Genomic DNA, 17657 nt, shown 5'->3' on the forward strand with positions numbered 1-17657 from the left:
TCAAATTCATAATTTGGTTTTAAATTGACTTGACAGTGACCATAAATATCAGACTTCAGCCTGAAGCAGACCAGAGTTTTTCAGCCAAGTAATAAATCACTGGAAATGAGAAGTAGTTTGGCATCACTTTATCCTATCTCTGCATTTCTACTACAGAGTGAAGGGAGATGCTTTGGGTTATGATAATTTTCTTAACTCCCCTTTATTTTTAATCCTATATATTGAACACAGAGTACTGTATTCAATTCATTATCTCTTGTGTTCAGTTTTAACATATCCATGAATCCAAGCTATGGCAGAGCTTTGCTTTTCTGCCTTTTCTTTTTTTCTTTTTTTTTTTCCTTTCTTTATATTTGCCACTTCAAACCGGAATCTTCATTTTTTTGAAGAGTTGTTTCTGTGCTTATAAACACTGCCACTATTAGCCTGTGTACAAGCAGAAATGCAAGCAGAACATTCAAAGCAGCTCAGTTTTGAAAGCACAGATTCAGGGGTTGATGTAAAGAATATGCTGCCATTTCATTTCATTTTGAAGTTATTTAAATCTGTTTTTTCAAAGCCATTCTCCTCTAAAAAAGAGGAAAGAATTAAATTCCAGTGAATTATAAGTGGAAACATTTTGAGATGCTAGTGATGGTTTTCAACTTCTCTGAATTTCATTTTCTTCTTCTTGGTCAAAATGTTTACTGAATTTGAAAAAAAAAAGTTTTGTCTTGAAAATTCTTTTCTTTGTTTGCTTCTGAATTCCATTTTTTGCACTTAGTAGTAAAAGAAAACCACTCTAACAAAGCCCAAATTGTGTTCAATTGCACTCGGCAGAGCCTGGGTTCTGCTCAGAGGCATGTGAGTTCTTTTAGCTGTCAGCAATTCCCCATTTTCAGAACGAGGGAAATGTACTGATACCCTCAGATAATTTCTCAGCTGTTGGTGGAAATTGCTTTAAAGGGACATGATGGTAGAAGTATTGCTCTGTAGCACCCACAGAAATTAATATATGCATGAATAGACATTTTTTATTAGGTTCTGGTAATTCTAGTTTAATTTTCTATCCAGTCTGCATACTCTAAAGGATTAATTTTGCTCTTCATCTCCTTTTTCTCCTAGCTTTGTTTAACCTCATACCTGTGGGTTTACGAGTGGTGGCGATTCAGGGGGTTCAAACAAAATTATATCTGGCAATGAACAGTGAAGGATACCTATACACATCAGTAAGTAAACATTTTTGATTCTGTTCTCAGTGGAATTGTGGTAAATTAATAACTTACTGTTGCAAGAGATCTGCTAATAACCTCTAAATGTAAGGTTTGACAGCAGAGTCAGTGTGGTGGTGATAGTCTGATTGTATTTGTTAATCTTTTCCATCAGGATCGCATAGAGATGCATGGAATCGAACTGTGGTGCCTTTGAATAACCCCAAAGTGTGAAATATAAAAAAAACCTGCAACCAAAACCCCACACAGAAAGGATCACATCCCTTGGTCACTGTGCACTGGCTGGGCTGGTCAGAGTGGGGAACTGAGGGGAGGGGACAGCTCTGTGTGTCACACATGCCTGAGCATGGATTGTGTCTTTCTATAGAATCTGTATTGCTGTAAGTAAAGGGAATTAGAGTAAGTAGGGATTTTTTTCTTTGTTTGTCCAGGATTTTCAAATAGAAATTTTATGGCTTCCAGTAGGTGAGTGAGTAAAGAACAGCTTTATTAGTAGTTCTGATGAAGAATGTCAGTTAATAATTTTCAGTGACGTTTCTCACAAGACCAGACAGGTTTTTTTATTAAAAAAGAAAGATTTATTTATTTTTTTAAGTAGACCATTTTTCAATTAAAAAACTTCTAGCTGAACTATGTCCAGGAGTTTTAATTATACAGTTTTAATAGATTTTTCCCAGGGAGGAAAATAGAGGAAAATGTATTCTATTATCTACTACAAATTATTCTCTTCTATAAGTGATTCCCTTAATCCTGAGAAAAAATTAAGCAAACTTATTCAAATCTCTCATTTATTTTGCAATCCTGGCAGCTGGGAGCAGGGGCAGCTTTGCATATTTTTTCCTCCTATATCTGCCAGAGCAGGACCAGATCAGTCCTGGCAGTGCTGCAGGACAGGAATATTCCAGAGAGCTCTGGGTTTGTGCTTTCAGTGCACAGGTGCTGCAGAAATCACCTCAGCCTGTGCCAGGGAAGTGGGCAGGGGATTTATCAGTTGCTGCTGGTCCTGACCCCACAGGCACCACTGAGATGATGGAGTGTCACTTCCAGCAGCCCTTGCTGGGAGGGGAAGGGGAAGAATGTGACCCTGATTTAGATTAAGTGCAGCTTTTAGCTTGATGGGCATCTGTGCATCTTAGGCAGAGCTCTGAGATTCAGTTTGGTTGTAATTTTTATTCTTTGCATTGATTAAGGGACATTCTTCATATGGTTATGTTCCCATGAATGGTGTCTTCCTTCAATCCTTTGATATCTTTGAATTCCATTGATTATGTCATTGCAAAATTAACTGGTGACATCTCTCTGTTTCCCCTCCCTAGGAATAGTGGTCATTTTTGTTTCTTTATTAGACAACTATATTTTTCTACATTTGTTTTTTAATCTTCTTAAACTTGATGGGCTTCGCAAGGCCTTAGACTTCTTATCCCCAAATTCATACTCTTTAAATACTCTTCACCAAGGCAGGTGTCCAGTTAATTTTGATCTACTCTTCTGAGGGAAATAGTCACCCAAGTTCTCAATAATTTTGCATTTATCCTCTGCTGCCTTCTGGTTTGGTTGTTTAGTTCTTTGCAATAATCACAAGAAGCTCTTCAGAGTGAAAAACCAGCTCTTGTTCCTATCAGTGAGCCCAGGGAATGGACAAGAGCTGGTGAGGAGCATCTGCCCTGCTTCAGGCTGCCAGAAATCCAGTTCCAGCACTATTTTTCAAGTGTTCCTAGCATTTCTTTTACTGATAATAGTCCTTCCAGCAAGGGATGCAGTCTGACAGTCTGATGCATGGGAAATGAACTCTATATTTTGGGCTGTATTCTTGGTTGATATAAATGAGTCCCAGGAGAGCTCAGCTGATTTATACCAGCTGAACCTGTTCAAGGAAAGCCACCAGGGAGTCTGAGGAACAGATCAGCTCAAATAAGTGACATCTACACATCCTGAGGGTTTCAAAGCCCCTGCAGGGATGTGTTCCTGAATGGGATTTGTCAGGAGCAGACAGATGGCAACATGGGATTGATCAAGTGCAAAAGCCCCATAAAACACTGTCAAGTTCCTGAAGCAAGAGAACAGGGGAAATAGAAAGGCACTTGAATTGTAGATAACTGTAGCAGATAGTTGCACCATTGCCAGAGAGAAATTACATTAGTATTGGTGATACAGTTCAGTAAGGGGAAAGATTGTTGTGGTCTCTATCACCATCACTTGAGTTTGGTTCCGGTGTGGTTCTTGTGTCTGTGCAGAGGGGGACCCAGGTATGTGCCCTCAGAGGCAGACTGCAGTGTGGTTTGCCTCAGCCCAGTGAGTGTAGCTGAGAATGAGGCGAATTTTCTCCACGGGGGGGATCAGTGATGTGTCATAAATCTGCAGAGAACAGATATCCATAGTTGGCTACCAGAGTTTATAGATACTTTGTGGCATCTGTCAGTTAGAGTAGAGGTAAGATCCCTAATGTAATGATAAAAGCTCCTTGGGGACAAGGCAGCAATTCAGCTAAGCAAAAGAAAGATAAACCGTTAAACCAAATATGCAATTGTCTACATGTGTTACAGGAGCACATCAAAGTCCTGCCTGCAGGGAGGGGAAGCAACCATCTCACATCTCCATATCACAGAACTGCCCAGCTGAAATGGTTCCTTTCCTGCAGCCAGTCCTCCCAAAGCCCATGGGTGTTGTGTGACTGCTCCTGCCAAACTGAACCCACCCTCAAAATTTCATTTGGAGGGGCCTTGTCAGCAGCTGATTGAAGGCACAGCTCCTGGTGCCTGAGCATCCTTTCCCAGTGAAGGCACACGGTTTGATTCATCCTCTCACACCAGCATCATGCTGCTGCAAGATGACTTAAACGGTGTTATGGCCCTGCTGTCTTACGTAACCACATCATTAATCACTTTGTGTTTAGGGTGGCTTTTATTTCATCTTATTTTTCTTTCTATGAATGACCACATCTTTCACATGGCTGCCATATATGCCACACTGGAGTTTCTCAGGTCTCATATCCTATGAACTCTCTGTGTTGTTTGGTTGTCTTGAGCACGAGTGAAAGCTGTTTTAAGGGCCTGTTTTTCAGACACGCGGTTCTGGAGCTGTTGCTTTCTCACTGAGGTGGTGGTGATGTGGCAGAGGAGGCTCTCAGCGATTCAGAGCAGCTGAGGGAAGTTCCTTCAGGGGAAGGCAGGTGGAGGTGAAGGGAATTGGCTGTTCTGCATAGGCTGAAACAACCCAAAATACCAAGTTTAGAAAACAGCCTGTCAACCTCCAGCCATGCATTTTCTGTGAACCATCCTGTTAGAGTTTTTCAAATCATGTAATTACTGTCAATGAAATGCATATTTTTCCTGTAGAACATTTCGTCAGAAGCAGTATAATTAAATACGTGCTGCTCATTGCATAGTTGCAGCCAGTCTCAGGAGCACTGCAGCTCAGCTTGGAAAGAGGGTTCATTTCCCATCTTGTCTTGCTGTGTGTTTCACCACAGTGTCTCATTTCCCACTGTCATGGGCAGTTCCTCACAGCTTCTCCTAGGCTGGAGGGAGCCCAAACCTAAGAGAGCTCCTTTGGCCTGGCCACATGTGACAGGGTCAGGTCTGTCCATCCCTCATACAGCCCTCCAGCTTATCTGTAGGCAGTTCAGGGCACTCAGCCTTCTGTGGGATGCCTGTAATGAAAAGGTGTTTATGCTGGCTTTGTTCACTACTCTGGGATGTCCAGTATTTTTTGTTTAATACTGCAGCTGTATGTGGCTACATTTTGCCGTTTCTTATCTGATGTCACTTGGTGCAGTTAGCAGGGGTTTAAGGAGCCCTTTGGTATAAAACCCTGTGCAGAGCTGTACGTATAACTTACCCTAAGAGGGCACTCAGCTAACATTGTCCTCCTTATGTAAAATAAACTATCATAGCTAAGGTTGGTACATGCACTGAAAGTAAATATTGTGTGAAACATGCACATTGATGATAGCCAAGAGAACTGAAATGTGATTAAATTCTCAGAGTGATTCAAAAATTGGTTTTGGTGAGTTGGAGAGAAGAGAAATTTGTGCATATTTTAATACTGAGCAGTGCAGTGGAGACTTGCTGTAGCTAATGGGAATGGCTGGGGCATTTATAATGAATTACTGGCAAAGAGCATTTTTCCACCTCGGGGAAGTAGCACAAACCAAGAGACAGGGAAAATAATCAAAAGCTTCATCTGGTTAAATTTGCACATCAGTATAAATCATTTCTTACCACAAATGCAGACTACACCTTTATATAGTTGTTTCTTTCCAGTGCCAGTGTCTGAGGTACAGATCCATGATTTTCTCTCCATCCCAGCCCCTTGACCTGGTGTTCAGCATGCTCAGCTCAGAGGATGCTCTGTCCCTCCCATGACCTGCTGTGTGCTGCCAGCCCTGCCTGCAGCTCCTGCCCCACAGCCAGGGGAGCAGGCCAGGTATGGGGTGAGCAGGGGCAGGACCCTGCCCTGAGGAGGTTCCCAGGCTCTGCAGGACCTGGGAAAGATGAACTGAGGAGTGTTTGCTGGCCCTTCCAGCCATGGGCACTGCTGGAGGTGACACCTGCAGCTGCACATTTGTGCTCAGTGCTACAGCAGTCCTGCAGCAGGGAGCTGGGTGCTGCTGCTGCTGCATGGCACAAGGGAAGGCTGCAGGGTCTCAGTGGAGCCTCACAGGCTGCTGATAGCCCTGCCCTGTCTCAGCCTCCAAGCAGGGTGTGTGAATGGCAGGTTTTGGGGTCACCTGTGAGCTGAACTGTCTGGCAGTGCAGCTGCAGAGCTGCTGCTCACAGATGTGTCCCCCAGCTGCTGCAGGGACATGCAGCCTTTGGCCAGGCTCCCTGTGCCTGCCCAGCCTTGCTCTGTGCTGTGGGACAGTCCTGGGGACATGGTTCCCTGCAGTAGGAGGAGAGAGAGCTGTGCTGCTGGGAATGATGTGGGGCTGCTGTGTGGTGGGGATGAGGGATGGTGCTGTCCCTTCAGGTACTTCTCTCTTGTGGGAGCAGGGAGAGCCCAGATTTCTGGGGACAGACTGCCTGTCTCCAGCAGGGAAGTGCAGATAGCATAATCCTCCTATGGGAGAATTATTAGGAGATTCAGCAAGCTGAAGGTCATGAAACTATTATTGCTGCTTTTCTTTACAAGTCATCCTCCAGGCACCTGAAATCCCCAGAGGTGCTGCTGTGCCTCCATGCCTCACTGCAGGTGCTGAGAGCTGAGGATCTCATCACCTCCTCAGCTGAGGCTGCCCAAGAGAGGTCAGGCATGGCAGAGGGATGCTCCAGGCCTGTCCTCTGCTCTGCTCTGCTCTGATCCTGGCAGATCTGCACACCTGGGCTGTGCTTTGGCAACAGAGCTGCTGCTAAAAATCGACAGTGAAGCTGCTGTTTGTGCAAGAGGAGTTCAAATGTCTTGTGAGATAAATCATATACATGCAAAGTAGATGAGAGACTAAAAGTGCATCCTCTTCCTTTGCTGGTGATTTGCTAATCAATGCCAAAGTCCTTGGGTAAAAAAGCAGAAAGTTTTTATAAACTTAGACTTCAGATACTGCTCAGAGCAGAAGTTAGGGACTCAGCAAGCTCAGAAATGTGGCTGAAATGGCAATGTAGCTCTTAACACCAGTCTTTCAGTCCATTGCACTGATCACTGAGGTCACACTGACATAAAACTGCCACGATGACAAAAAAGAAGCCTTGGCAGAATTTGGAGTTGGGCTCAAGTCTGAGAGCTTCACACCTTGGATCACACTGATCACTTTGAGCAAGGAGTTTTGGCTCTGGACCAGCAAACAAGGAATAATGAATTCCAGGGCTTCCAGGCTACTCACAGCTCCTCACTGTCACATTGCAAAACATGTTTGGAAAGCAGAGCAGTGAACAGATAAGGGCTGGAACTGCAGAGTGCGAGGAGAGCATTGCCAGGTCCTGGATCCACTGGATTGGTGTGCTCAGATCACCTTGCTGGGATTCAGCAGAGCCAAGGAGAAGTGTGCTGCTTTTCTCTCCTAAATGTGATGTAGGTGCTCCACCTTGGGATAGCAGCATAGGTATCTGTGGGATGTGGAGGTCCATGCACACCAGGCATGTGTGCCTGCTTCTTGTAGAGCTGGGCTCAGTTCACTGGGAAAATAGGCATGCTAGTATTTATGGGGATTTCTGAGGTGTTGATTATTTTCCCTGATACATGTCTTCAAGTTCAGAAGTAAGATCACATTCCAAACTGACTCTGTCTAAAATGTGATTTAATTAAAAGAAAATACCATTATGAAACTGTGGCTTTTTCTTGCACCTGCCTTTCCTTCTAAAAAGCTGTTTGTCTGCTCTGGGAAGCCCAGAAGGGCTTCCCCTACCTCTGGTACTGCAGGTTGAGCTAATGAGCAGCTCCTGTCACAGTGACTCAGCACAGCCCGTGCCTCGAGGTGCTGACACGTGGCTCAGTCTGTCTGAGGTGAACATTCACCCAGGGTGCTGGAGCAGCCACGGACAGGCTCCCAGGGCTCCCCAAACAACAGGAGTGGGCTGGCACTGAGAAACTAAATCAGAAGTAGAGCAGGAGCTAACCCAGGGTGAAATGCAGGGACTCACCAGGTTTATTAACTTCACAGAAAACATTTTCCATGCAGCTCACTGTTCAGCTGGGAGCCCACTGCCATGGGAGCCCGAGGATCCCATCACTGGTGGGGTTAAATCCTTGAAAGGAAAATGCTACAAAGTACAATGGTGTTACGTTTGGCTTAGAAGTGCCTGGAAATTCCCATCAGCAGAGGCCAGGGCAGTGTGGATAGGAAGGTAAGATCTCCTTTTTGCTGTACTCTCCCATGGCCACCTACAGTTAGCCAGGAGGGGGTGAAAGATGTGCACTGCTCAGTGCTGCTCCTGCATCCTGCTGATGGTTTGTTTGTGGGTTACTTTTCAGGAGACTGCTGCTGCTCTGATGAGAAATCTCCCACAGTGTTAAACCTGGTTCCAGATTGATGGGAAAAAGTGGAGAGGGTGTGGAGCAGGGGTGAGAATGGCTGCAGGAAATGCTGAGTGAGGAGGTGCAAGTGTTCCTCTGCTCTGAGTGCCTGTGCCGCAGGACAGCTCACAGCTCTGGCTCTTGCAGCAGTGTCAGGGCAAACAGAATTCAGCATTTCTTGTGCTAAAAGTAAGTAAAGGGCAGCCCAGTTCCCCAGAACTGCTGTCCATCAGTCCAGGCTGTCACCATCAATTGATCTGCCACGTGGGGATATTGGGAGCAGATTTATTCATTAAACATTTCTTTGTGTCTTTTTATCTTCTTGTAGACCTGCAGTTACAGCATGCTAAAAGGAGCTGAATTCACTTCTGTTCTACTTGGCAGCCTCCAGAGAAATGTTTACTGCTCCTGGCCGTTTACATCCTTGCTGGCCTACTAAAAGCACCTTCTCCTTGCAGAACTTTTACTGCAAGGGATGAGGTGCAAAACCTGAGAATCCAACCTGGCTATAAAAGTTCAGATTGTCAGCCAAAAGGCTTCTTTTGAAAAAACTACAGAGAAATACCTATGGGGAGTCAGTGAGGGAGAAAAAGGACCCAAGAATTGGACCCAAGAATCAGAGTTTGATGATTGCTTTTGAGAACTGAAGCACAACTGAAGGAGGTTTCCAAAGGAAACCCTGTTACTTCAGTCCCAGTCTGAATGCCATCCTCTTGGCAGGACTCCTGTGTGCTGGAACCACAGCCCCCTGTATGAATCCTAGGAAACAGGAGAAACCTGTGTGGCACAGAAGCTACTCAGGGACAAAGGAATTGGAAAAATAGTCATATTTCCATTATGCCCTTGAAGCCTTGGCTTCAGAAACTAACTTTTCCATCAGGTAATTCTTGGAGTTAGACCTGCTGAGTTCCTGGATGGAAAATATAAAAACGGTCTGAGAAAGGAAGAAGTCTGTTGAATAAAAATTGTATCAGGAAACTTGCATTTCCATACTGAACTGCTTTCATTAGGCAATCTAGGATTAACAAAGGAATCCAAAATTTTGAATTGATTAGGGGGGGTTCTTTGGATATAATGCCTATATAATAGCTTTTACCAGTGAATGGGATGGTCTAAATAATTGAACTGATAAGGCCTTTCATATTTTAAATTTTGCAGATGCTACAGGTGCCATCACATTGGTTTTCGTTTTTGTTATTCTACCCAAACAGCTCTGAATATTGAGCAGTACAGTTCTTCTAAAATGGAATCCACTGGGGAGCTAAGCAAAACAGGCATGATAATTGGTGAAGTGCAGTTCTGTTTATTTAAAGCCTCAGGAGGTATGTAAAAACCAGCTCGTTTCAGAATCACAGCACAAGACACTGTCTGCTTTATCAAGCAAATCTCCCCCTTTCCTTTACTCCTTACTTTGAATGCACAGAAATAAAGGATCAATTTAGACCCTCCATCCTCATCCCCCAGTGCATTTTCAGATGATCAAAACTCCTATTATGAGATAGCAGTGTTCCTCTTGAACCCAGCTATTAGTGGGACGTTGCATTTGAGCTGACTGTGAGTGGGCAACCCTCAAAAGATTTGTGAGCACGTTTCCTCAAATGACAGCTCCAGAATTGTATGTTGTAACAAAATGGGTTTAGGGAACTGCAGAGAGTGGGCTGCTCCTCACCCTGCAGTACTTGTGTCCTCCAGCTAAACTGGAAGACAGTATTTTTAAAATTAGGATATCTGGTACATGAATGTGAAGCCAGTGGAGCTGGTACATTAATTAGAAGCCAAGTTTCATAAATATGAAGGTTTCAGCTCAGGTTTCAGGCAAAAGTTCACATCAATTCCCATTCTGTTCTCGTTATTTCACACCAGTGTGCTCAGAGCTAGCAGAGCATCTGCTGCCAGCTGAGCCATATTGACACTGACAGAAGGCACAGTAAGCTCAGAGTAAATAAGTGGATGATCTGAAACAGAAAAAAAAAAAAAAAACAAAAACGTAAGAAATTCTAATAAGTGAAATAGACACGGTTTGAAGTGCAGATTTGTTCCCTTCACCTGATAAACTAAGAGTTTAATGGGCTTGCTATTGCAAATCCTCTCTCATGTAAGTAATTCTTACTCAAGCAGTTTCTCTGACTGCCAGCCAGAGGGAGAATTAATTTATCTGAGTAAAATTTTCAGGGTCTGGACAAGACAGCTATTGATTTACAATATGAGATTTTTGTGTCATTAAAAAATGAACAGAACATTTGGGAGGCCTGTGAAGCTCAATGTCTAAAAAAGTGCCTGCCTGCCTGCCTGCCTGCCTGCCTGCCTGCCTGCCTGCCTGCCTGCCTGCCTGCCTGGAGCCAGGCTCCAAGGCCTAGAGCAGCCGTGAGGAGCAGGGAGAGCACAGAGCCCTGGCTGCTCTGAGGGCCTCCTTGGGGATTTGTGTCATGGGCAAGCCCTGAGCCCTTGGGTTGGAGCCTTCTCTGGCTGAATGCCCCAGGCAGGAGCTGCACTGGTGCTTTCCTATGGAACAGCTCAGCAAGTACAGAGCCAGGTGTTGTTCTGTTCACAAATAATCCCTCTCTTCAAAGGCCTTGTACTGTTGGGCAGTGACTTTTAGGAGCTGCAGTTTTTTGGTCCCCTCTGTGAGAATCCCTGGTCCTGCAGGCAGGGATGGTGTCTGTGCCACCAGCCATGGAGCTGCAGCCAGCACCACTTACTCACCCGCTGCTGAAAATCCTGACTTTAATTTATGCTTCAGCTGCCTCTGTATGAAACAAAGATTTGATGTGTGTTCTAGACAGACTTGGAGCTTGCACCACGGGCAGCAGAGTTCAGCACAGACTTCCTTGGGCTTTTTCTTGGGGAAATCATTGCAGCTGTGGTAGGAAAGACCTGGAAGGGCTTTATGCAAATTGCTGATTTCTACTGCATTAGTTAATTGTTTTCCTGATTTGCCTTTCTAATCTGTGAGATGCTAGGAAGCACCTCTGCTCTCTAAGTGATGCACTGACAGTTTATATTTCCTTTAATTATGCTTGTAGGAGCAATACCAGAAGGGCAAGCATTTATTATAAATAACCTGTAGCTCTTACAATTAAACAAAATCTTTTCTTCACATTTATGTCCAGCAGCCGTGGCAGGGAGGGAACATTCCTCACCCATGAGCCGTGGCTATTGTATTCATGATTTCTCTTCCTGAACAGACTGATTGGAAGCAGAGAAAGGCCCTGTTTGTGCACAGCTCTATCACCAAGTCCTCCAGGGCTGTCTTTAGGGGCCTTACAGTGATGATGAGCCCCTGAAGATCTGAAATTTCCAGCTGAGAGGGAGGCAGTCCTGATCTGCAAGTGGCTTGGGAATATCTGTACTAAGGAAATCAAGCTCCTTTTGTGCTGTTAGGGGAGAAGATGGGTACAGTCATCCTGGCTTGGCTGTGAATCATCTGAAGTTTCATTTGCTACCCAAAGCAAACCCTTTGCACTTGTAGCCCTTCCTTTTATTATCACAGCACTGACAGTAAAAGAAGACAAGTTTTTTTCCCCTCTCATTTAATACCAGGCTTTCTGTTGTTGGATTGTTTTGTTTCCCTCTGGCTCTGTCTGTCTTCTAAGCACCAGTTACTTCTCTTTTAAATAATTTGAGATAATGTGGGTAATTGTGATAGTTATGGCCTTTCCTTTTTGATATAGCAATTATTTCATCTGTAGGGTTTTTACTGAGTCAAGCAAAGTTGGTAAAATTAAGTAGTCATTAGGCTGATGCTTTTGGAGCCGTTTGCTACTGTGAGGCCAAATCCAAACATCTCTACTCTGACTCAAAACAAATGTTGGGTAACCTAGGATGGGAAATTCCCTGTGTCCTGCACATGCTCAGGTCCCATCCCTGTGGTACCTGCAGCAGGGTCACACACGTTATGAAGTTAAGAGTTTGATCCTGACTGATGTTTTGGGATCTTTGACTCTCTGGTAGAGAGTATGATGGAGTTTTGCAGGTCCTGCAGTTCTTTAACCAAAATCTGAGCATTTTTTAAGTAAAACCCACTGTCAAAATCGTAGTTTCCAGATAAAAGCTGAGGGTGTCTCTTAAAGACATATTCCCCCTTCAGCCCTTCATGCTTCACCTCTGCCCCAGTGCTGTTTTCCAGCTGGATCTGAGCCCAGGAGTGTCCCAGCAGCTTAGTAAGCCTCGGCCATCTCCGAGCATCATGACAATGTGCTGGTGCTGTCTGACACTTGGGCAGTCCTGGGGACATCAGCAAAGTCAGTGAGCTGGTGAGCAGGTTTCCCCCTGGGCAGGTGAGGTGTCCAGGCCACCAGCAAGCAGCAGAAATACAGACTGAGGGTGCCCAAGGGGCAGAATTCAGGTTTCCCATTAGATGGGGTGAGTTTTCATTCTTCCTGGCTGTGGCAAGCTCAGTAAGGAATGTATTTGTTGAAGAGCAGCAGTGCATATTCCCAGAATTCCTGCACTGTGAAAGGCTGGAGCAGACAGTGTCCCACAGCCCTGTGTGTCCCTGTCCCTGCTCTCACGGCTCCCAGTGAGGCACGACTCAGTCCCTGGGGAGCACAGCTGTCCCAGCTGGCACTGGCAGCTCTCTGGATGCCTATCCCAGCTCGGGCAGAGCCCTGGCAGCCTCCTCAGCTGGAACACCTCAGGATCCTCACTCCTGCCCTGAGGTGCCCTGTAAGCTCATGCTCTTCTGGGATGGGCATTGATTCTCCACACTGCTTTTATCTGGGTGAGAGACTAAAGAAATCCACCTGCTGTCCATTGCTGTCATTGACCAGTCACCAACAAAACGTGTCTGTCTGCTGGCCGTGCCTCTCCCTGAGATGGTAAAAGACAATCTCATTTCAGGTAGGACAGGGTTTATTAACAGAAATCATTATTGATGAAAAAGAAAAGATAAGTTGAGAAGGAATTCTGACCTGCATAGCCTTATCTTTAAGTCTCTTTTTTCCTTGATATTTTCTGCTCCAAGAGTAAAAACTTTAATATAAGCCCTACATTTTTGCATGCATGCATATTCAGAGTTGTAAATGAAAGGAGGTTGACGGTTTTGCATTTAGTAACTTCACACCCACATACCTTTTTTCTTTCTGATGGTGACACTTCAGCCTTTGAAACAGCTCCCAGGAGCAATCCTGGGGTGCAGGCAAGTGAGATCTAAGGAGGGAACCTGCACCTGCTACTGTTTGCACATGGCACCTGGAAGGGCTTTGAAGAAGGGCCCTTTCTTAAAGGAGTAGCTCAGAAATTGTTTCTCATTAGCTCAGGAGGAAGCCTGAAGCCAGTTTAAAGAAGAGACTAAGTATCAAATTGTCCAAGGTCTTGTGAAGCCTGAGGAGAGCAGGTGAAGTCCCCTTGTGACAGTAAAGGTGAGCTGGGCTCTGCTGCTGCCCACAGGGCAGGACACTGGCCTGGCTGCAGAGGGACTGCAGGGGAGTTCAGCTTACAGAGGCTCATCTTGGCCTGTGCCGGGTATTTTCCATGGACACGAGGAGCATTTTGGATGCGCTCTGCCCTGGGTCAACAGTGGGGTGTCGCTAGAGGACACGAAAGAACCACACTCACCCGTCAAGTGGAGAAGTGAGGAGAGAAAGAGAAAGTTTATTATGATTTGGGGTTTAAATAGGGTTTGGAATTTGTTCAGGGATTGGGGGACTAGAGTAACACCTCTCTGACCCCAGTGGTCAACTTAGAAGTCCATCAATTTGTCCTTTCCCCTGGAAAGGAATGCATGTTTACAAAATATCAGTCTTTGTTTTTGTTACAAGAGTGAGAAATCTCCAGGAGAAATCTGAAACCATCAGAAGGCTGAAAAATCGAGGCAACAGTGGGTGACCTTTGGTTCACCCAGACCCTTCTCTGGCAGAGTCCTCCCCTTGCAGGGGGGCAGAGGGAGCTCCTGACCCCATATAGGCTGCCTGCTTTGCGAGGGTGGCCCCAGAGACTGCGCCTGAGGTTGTTCCCTGGCTTCCCTGGCTCCCTCACTGCTTCCATTTCATAAACACCTTGTTATCCCTTACTGCAACTGACTTCTCGATTCCTTTCTTCTTGTCACTTCCCCTCTTTTAACTCCACTCCTCTCAATATTTTATTTATAATATTTCTCCTTTTCCTCCCCATTTAGAATTTATTACATCCCTCTCTTTGCCAGCAGAAGGGACAGATTTATTTCCATCAACCCCTCCCTCCTGTCCCCAGCACCCCTGCAAGCCTGATTCCAAGCCTGCTGAAGCCAATGGCAAGTGTGTGGCTATAAAAGTAACAAATTCAACATTTTGGAACAAAAGGAGTGGGTTTAAAACGTGTTTCTTCTCCCACTGGCTTCAGAGGACATCCTGGCTTGGAAGGGCTTTTCTTGTCCAAACACTCTGCTCAAAATACGCATTTGTTATAAAACCAGCAATTTTCAATTTGAAGTGGGGGTGGTGGGTATACATATTCAACAAAACTCATGTACATTTTGGTTAATTTAAAATTTCCATAAGTCTGTGTAATGTAATTAGGCTGATGCTAAGTGATCCTTAGCTGTTCACAGGAGAGCACATTGGTACATGAATACTGTAATAAGTTAGCCAAGACTCCGTTTTCTTCATGCAGGAGACGCCAATTCTTTATTCACGTCACTTATTTTATGCAGTTTTCACAGACCTCGTGTGCAACACCTATTGTCGGGTAGTTTTCCTACGGGGCTGTTGAACAGCCCGCGCACAGACCGTGAAGGAGCGGAGCTTTCAGCTCTGGGGAGGGGCTGTGCTGCACGAAATGCGGCCCGGTTCCTGCCCTCCAGAGAGCTCCCGCGTTCCGTGTGGAGCTGCGAACCGACCCGGGCTCGGGGGTTTCTGGAGGATAAAACTTACACGCGCGGAGCTGCCGCGGCCACCGCCCGACACCGGGGCCACCGCGGCTTCCCGCGGAGCGGGAGCCGGCCACGCCGCATTGCCGCGCGGGGACACTGTGTCCCGCCGGAACCCTTTTCCAGAGGCGCACGCACACAGATGTCGCCTCCTGGCTTTTGTGCGGCCGCGTCTTCACACGGCTTAGGCTGAAAGCATTTGCAAAGTGGCTATAACACTTTTTAATAGTCTTTTCAACATGAAAAAAAGGAATTAAAAGGTATCTTTTCCATCTTCTGTGGGTAGAGGGAACAGAAACAGACCTGCAGACACAGGAGATAGTCACCGAGAGGTCTCTGGAGCCCGCGAGGAGGCGGTTGCCGCACCAGCTGCCGTCCCTTCAGCAGATTGTCATATTTTTTTAACGAATTTCTAATAAAATACCATGTAGGTAACGACTAGCAACCATATCTTCCCCTATGGCCGCTGCCCACAAAAACTGCCCCCACTCGTCCCACCTTTCCATAGAAGAGGCATTTTGTACATCTACTCTCACATGGGTTTCTACGCCGTAGCAATAAGTTCGCAATTTCCTTTTATCCCATTTGCGCAATATAAGTGCCCGCACATGCATTACTGCTTTTTCGCCAGCTGAAATTCGCAATCTAAGATTTCCCGTATTTTACCCCTTTTTAAACTACCCCGCGGCCTGTGTGCGGGTTTTCGCGGCTGTCACGCTCCGCGGCGGGGATCTTCCACAGCGGATTTTCCACGGCTTTTGCGCCGCTGTCTCTCGCACGATTCTCCATCGCGTCTCCGCGGCTCGCTGCGTCGTATTTACACGTCGTATTATTTCCTTGTATTTGCAGGGTTCTCCATTCCGTGCCCCGCATCTCCTCGGACTCAGTCTATTTCCCGGCTCTCGGCCGTGCTCTCACACGGTTCGGGATCGTGTCTCCCACAGCTTCGAGTCTGACCGTACATTCCACATTTTTTGAGACTGCTGTTTCCCCAGGTCTCAGTGGCCGTAATGCATTTTTCGGTCCGTGCTCACCCTCCAGGCGATGCCTTCCCGGGAGCTCCGTTTTCTTCTGTATTTGTTTCTCTGTTTGTTTTTCTGGTTTTTTTTCTCCGTTTGTTTCTGTCCCCGTGCGCTCCCGCTCGGGTCCCGCTCCGCCGCCCGGTTCTTGTCTTCGTGTATTTTGTTCCATTCCGTGGCTGTTTGTAGGCGGACCTTTTCCCTGCTTTGTGTATTCGCCGCTTGAATTTCCTTTCGCTGCGGGCTGTTCGTTCCCGACTTTGGGTATTCCGTCTCTCGGGTCCTCTCTCGGCTTGGCTCGAGTCATCAGATATTGGTGTAAGTTAGCTGAGACTCTGTTTTCTTCATGCGGGAAAAGCCAATTCTTTATTCACATCACTTATTTTATGCAGTTTTCACAGACCTCGTGTGCAAAACCTATTGGCTGGTAGGTTTTCTTACTATTTCATTTTTTGGTCAGAAGGTGATTTGTGTGTACCTGCTAAAATTCAGATTCACGTTTTTCCTTTATGGGTTCTCATGAAACAGATCTTACTGTTTATACACATGCACTTATTTTTCAACCCCGGAATAGATTGTTGTGTTAATGAACCTTTCATACCAAGATTGTTTTCACATGGGAACCTCCAAATTGCTTAACTACACTTAGAAGAGATGACAGGCCAGCTATTTATTTAATAGAGCAGGCCTGATTTTATGAGGCCTTTCTTTTAGAATTCTTCTACCTGTCGCAACACATGAGCTCTGTTTAAATTAGCAGCTGAGTGTGTTTGCCTCTGGGAAATAACAGTCCCAGATAGAAGGATCTGTTTGAATTGCCTTTGCAAAGCCTTTGGATGAACTGCTTAGGAATGTGACCATCTCTCCTGAAAAGGAGCTATACCGTTTAAGCACTGTCATTTTTATTGGAAAGCCAGTTTGTTAAAAAGTTTGTGAAAGTGAGCAGAAAGTGTGCTGCTTGCTAGCAAGGGTGCACAAGGTCTGAGAACCTGACTGGGGCTGGGACACTTTTAGCTTTTGTTGTTCTCTTCAAGGGGCCAAAGAAAGGAGTCATGGGAAAATCCACTGATAAAAATAAGGCTGGAAACCAAGCAGAGAACTATTAAAGGGGAAAGTCACAGAGAGAAAATGAATTAATAAAGAACAGAAATAGGGAGAGAAAGCAAGCACAATAATATAAAATATGGTACAGCAAGTATATTAAGATCAGACAGCTGTCCATCACATCTGAGTGGATTATTCTTAACTAAGTTCATATGGGCAAAGTATTAATTTTTTTTTTCATGTGGAAAATTACTTGGAAAGAGGAGTGTTGGGAAAGAATTAATTAATGGTGAGGAAGGTATCCGTGCTGGAGGTTGAACCCCCTGACACACAGAGTTGTGCATGGGTGTGCAGACATTATTAATGAGAATTCAGTTGGACTGAATTTTGTGTCTCTTTTCTTCATAATCCTAAAATATGCAATCATTTCCCTCAGAGGAAATAAATTCTTCCAAAACTGTACATTTTCTCCCTGTGCATATGTGTATCTTTTTCCTTCTAGTGTGGCATATAGTTTTGCACAGGAAATTTTAAATTTTAAACCATGTTTGGTTGCTGTGTCAGCAAGACCATTGCATAGTTTTCTGCCACCAA

General features: G+C 45.3%; 1 protein-coding gene across 5 annotated transcripts in view; it reads left to right on the top strand.

The window, feature by feature from the left end:
- The window catches only part of LOC310922378 (fibroblast growth factor 13), a gene marked incomplete at its 5' end in the record, with an annotated part of 214401 nt that overhangs the window by 171792 nt on the left and 24952 nt on the right, over positions 1 to 17657 (top strand). For all 5 annotated transcript variants that reach the window (XM_083882889.1, XM_083882887.1, XM_083882890.1 and 2 more), the window contains one exon: positions 1105 to 1208. In XM_083882889.1, coding sequence (XP_083739015.1) covers positions 1105 to 1208 — 104 coding nt within the window. The remainder of the gene's footprint in view (positions 1 to 1104; positions 1209 to 17657) is intronic.

This window comes from Zosterops lateralis, assembly GCF_965231275.1.
Source record: "Zosterops lateralis genome assembly, chromosome: Z".
Lineage (NCBI taxonomy): Eukaryota > Metazoa > Chordata > Aves > Passeriformes > Zosteropidae > Zosterops > Zosterops lateralis.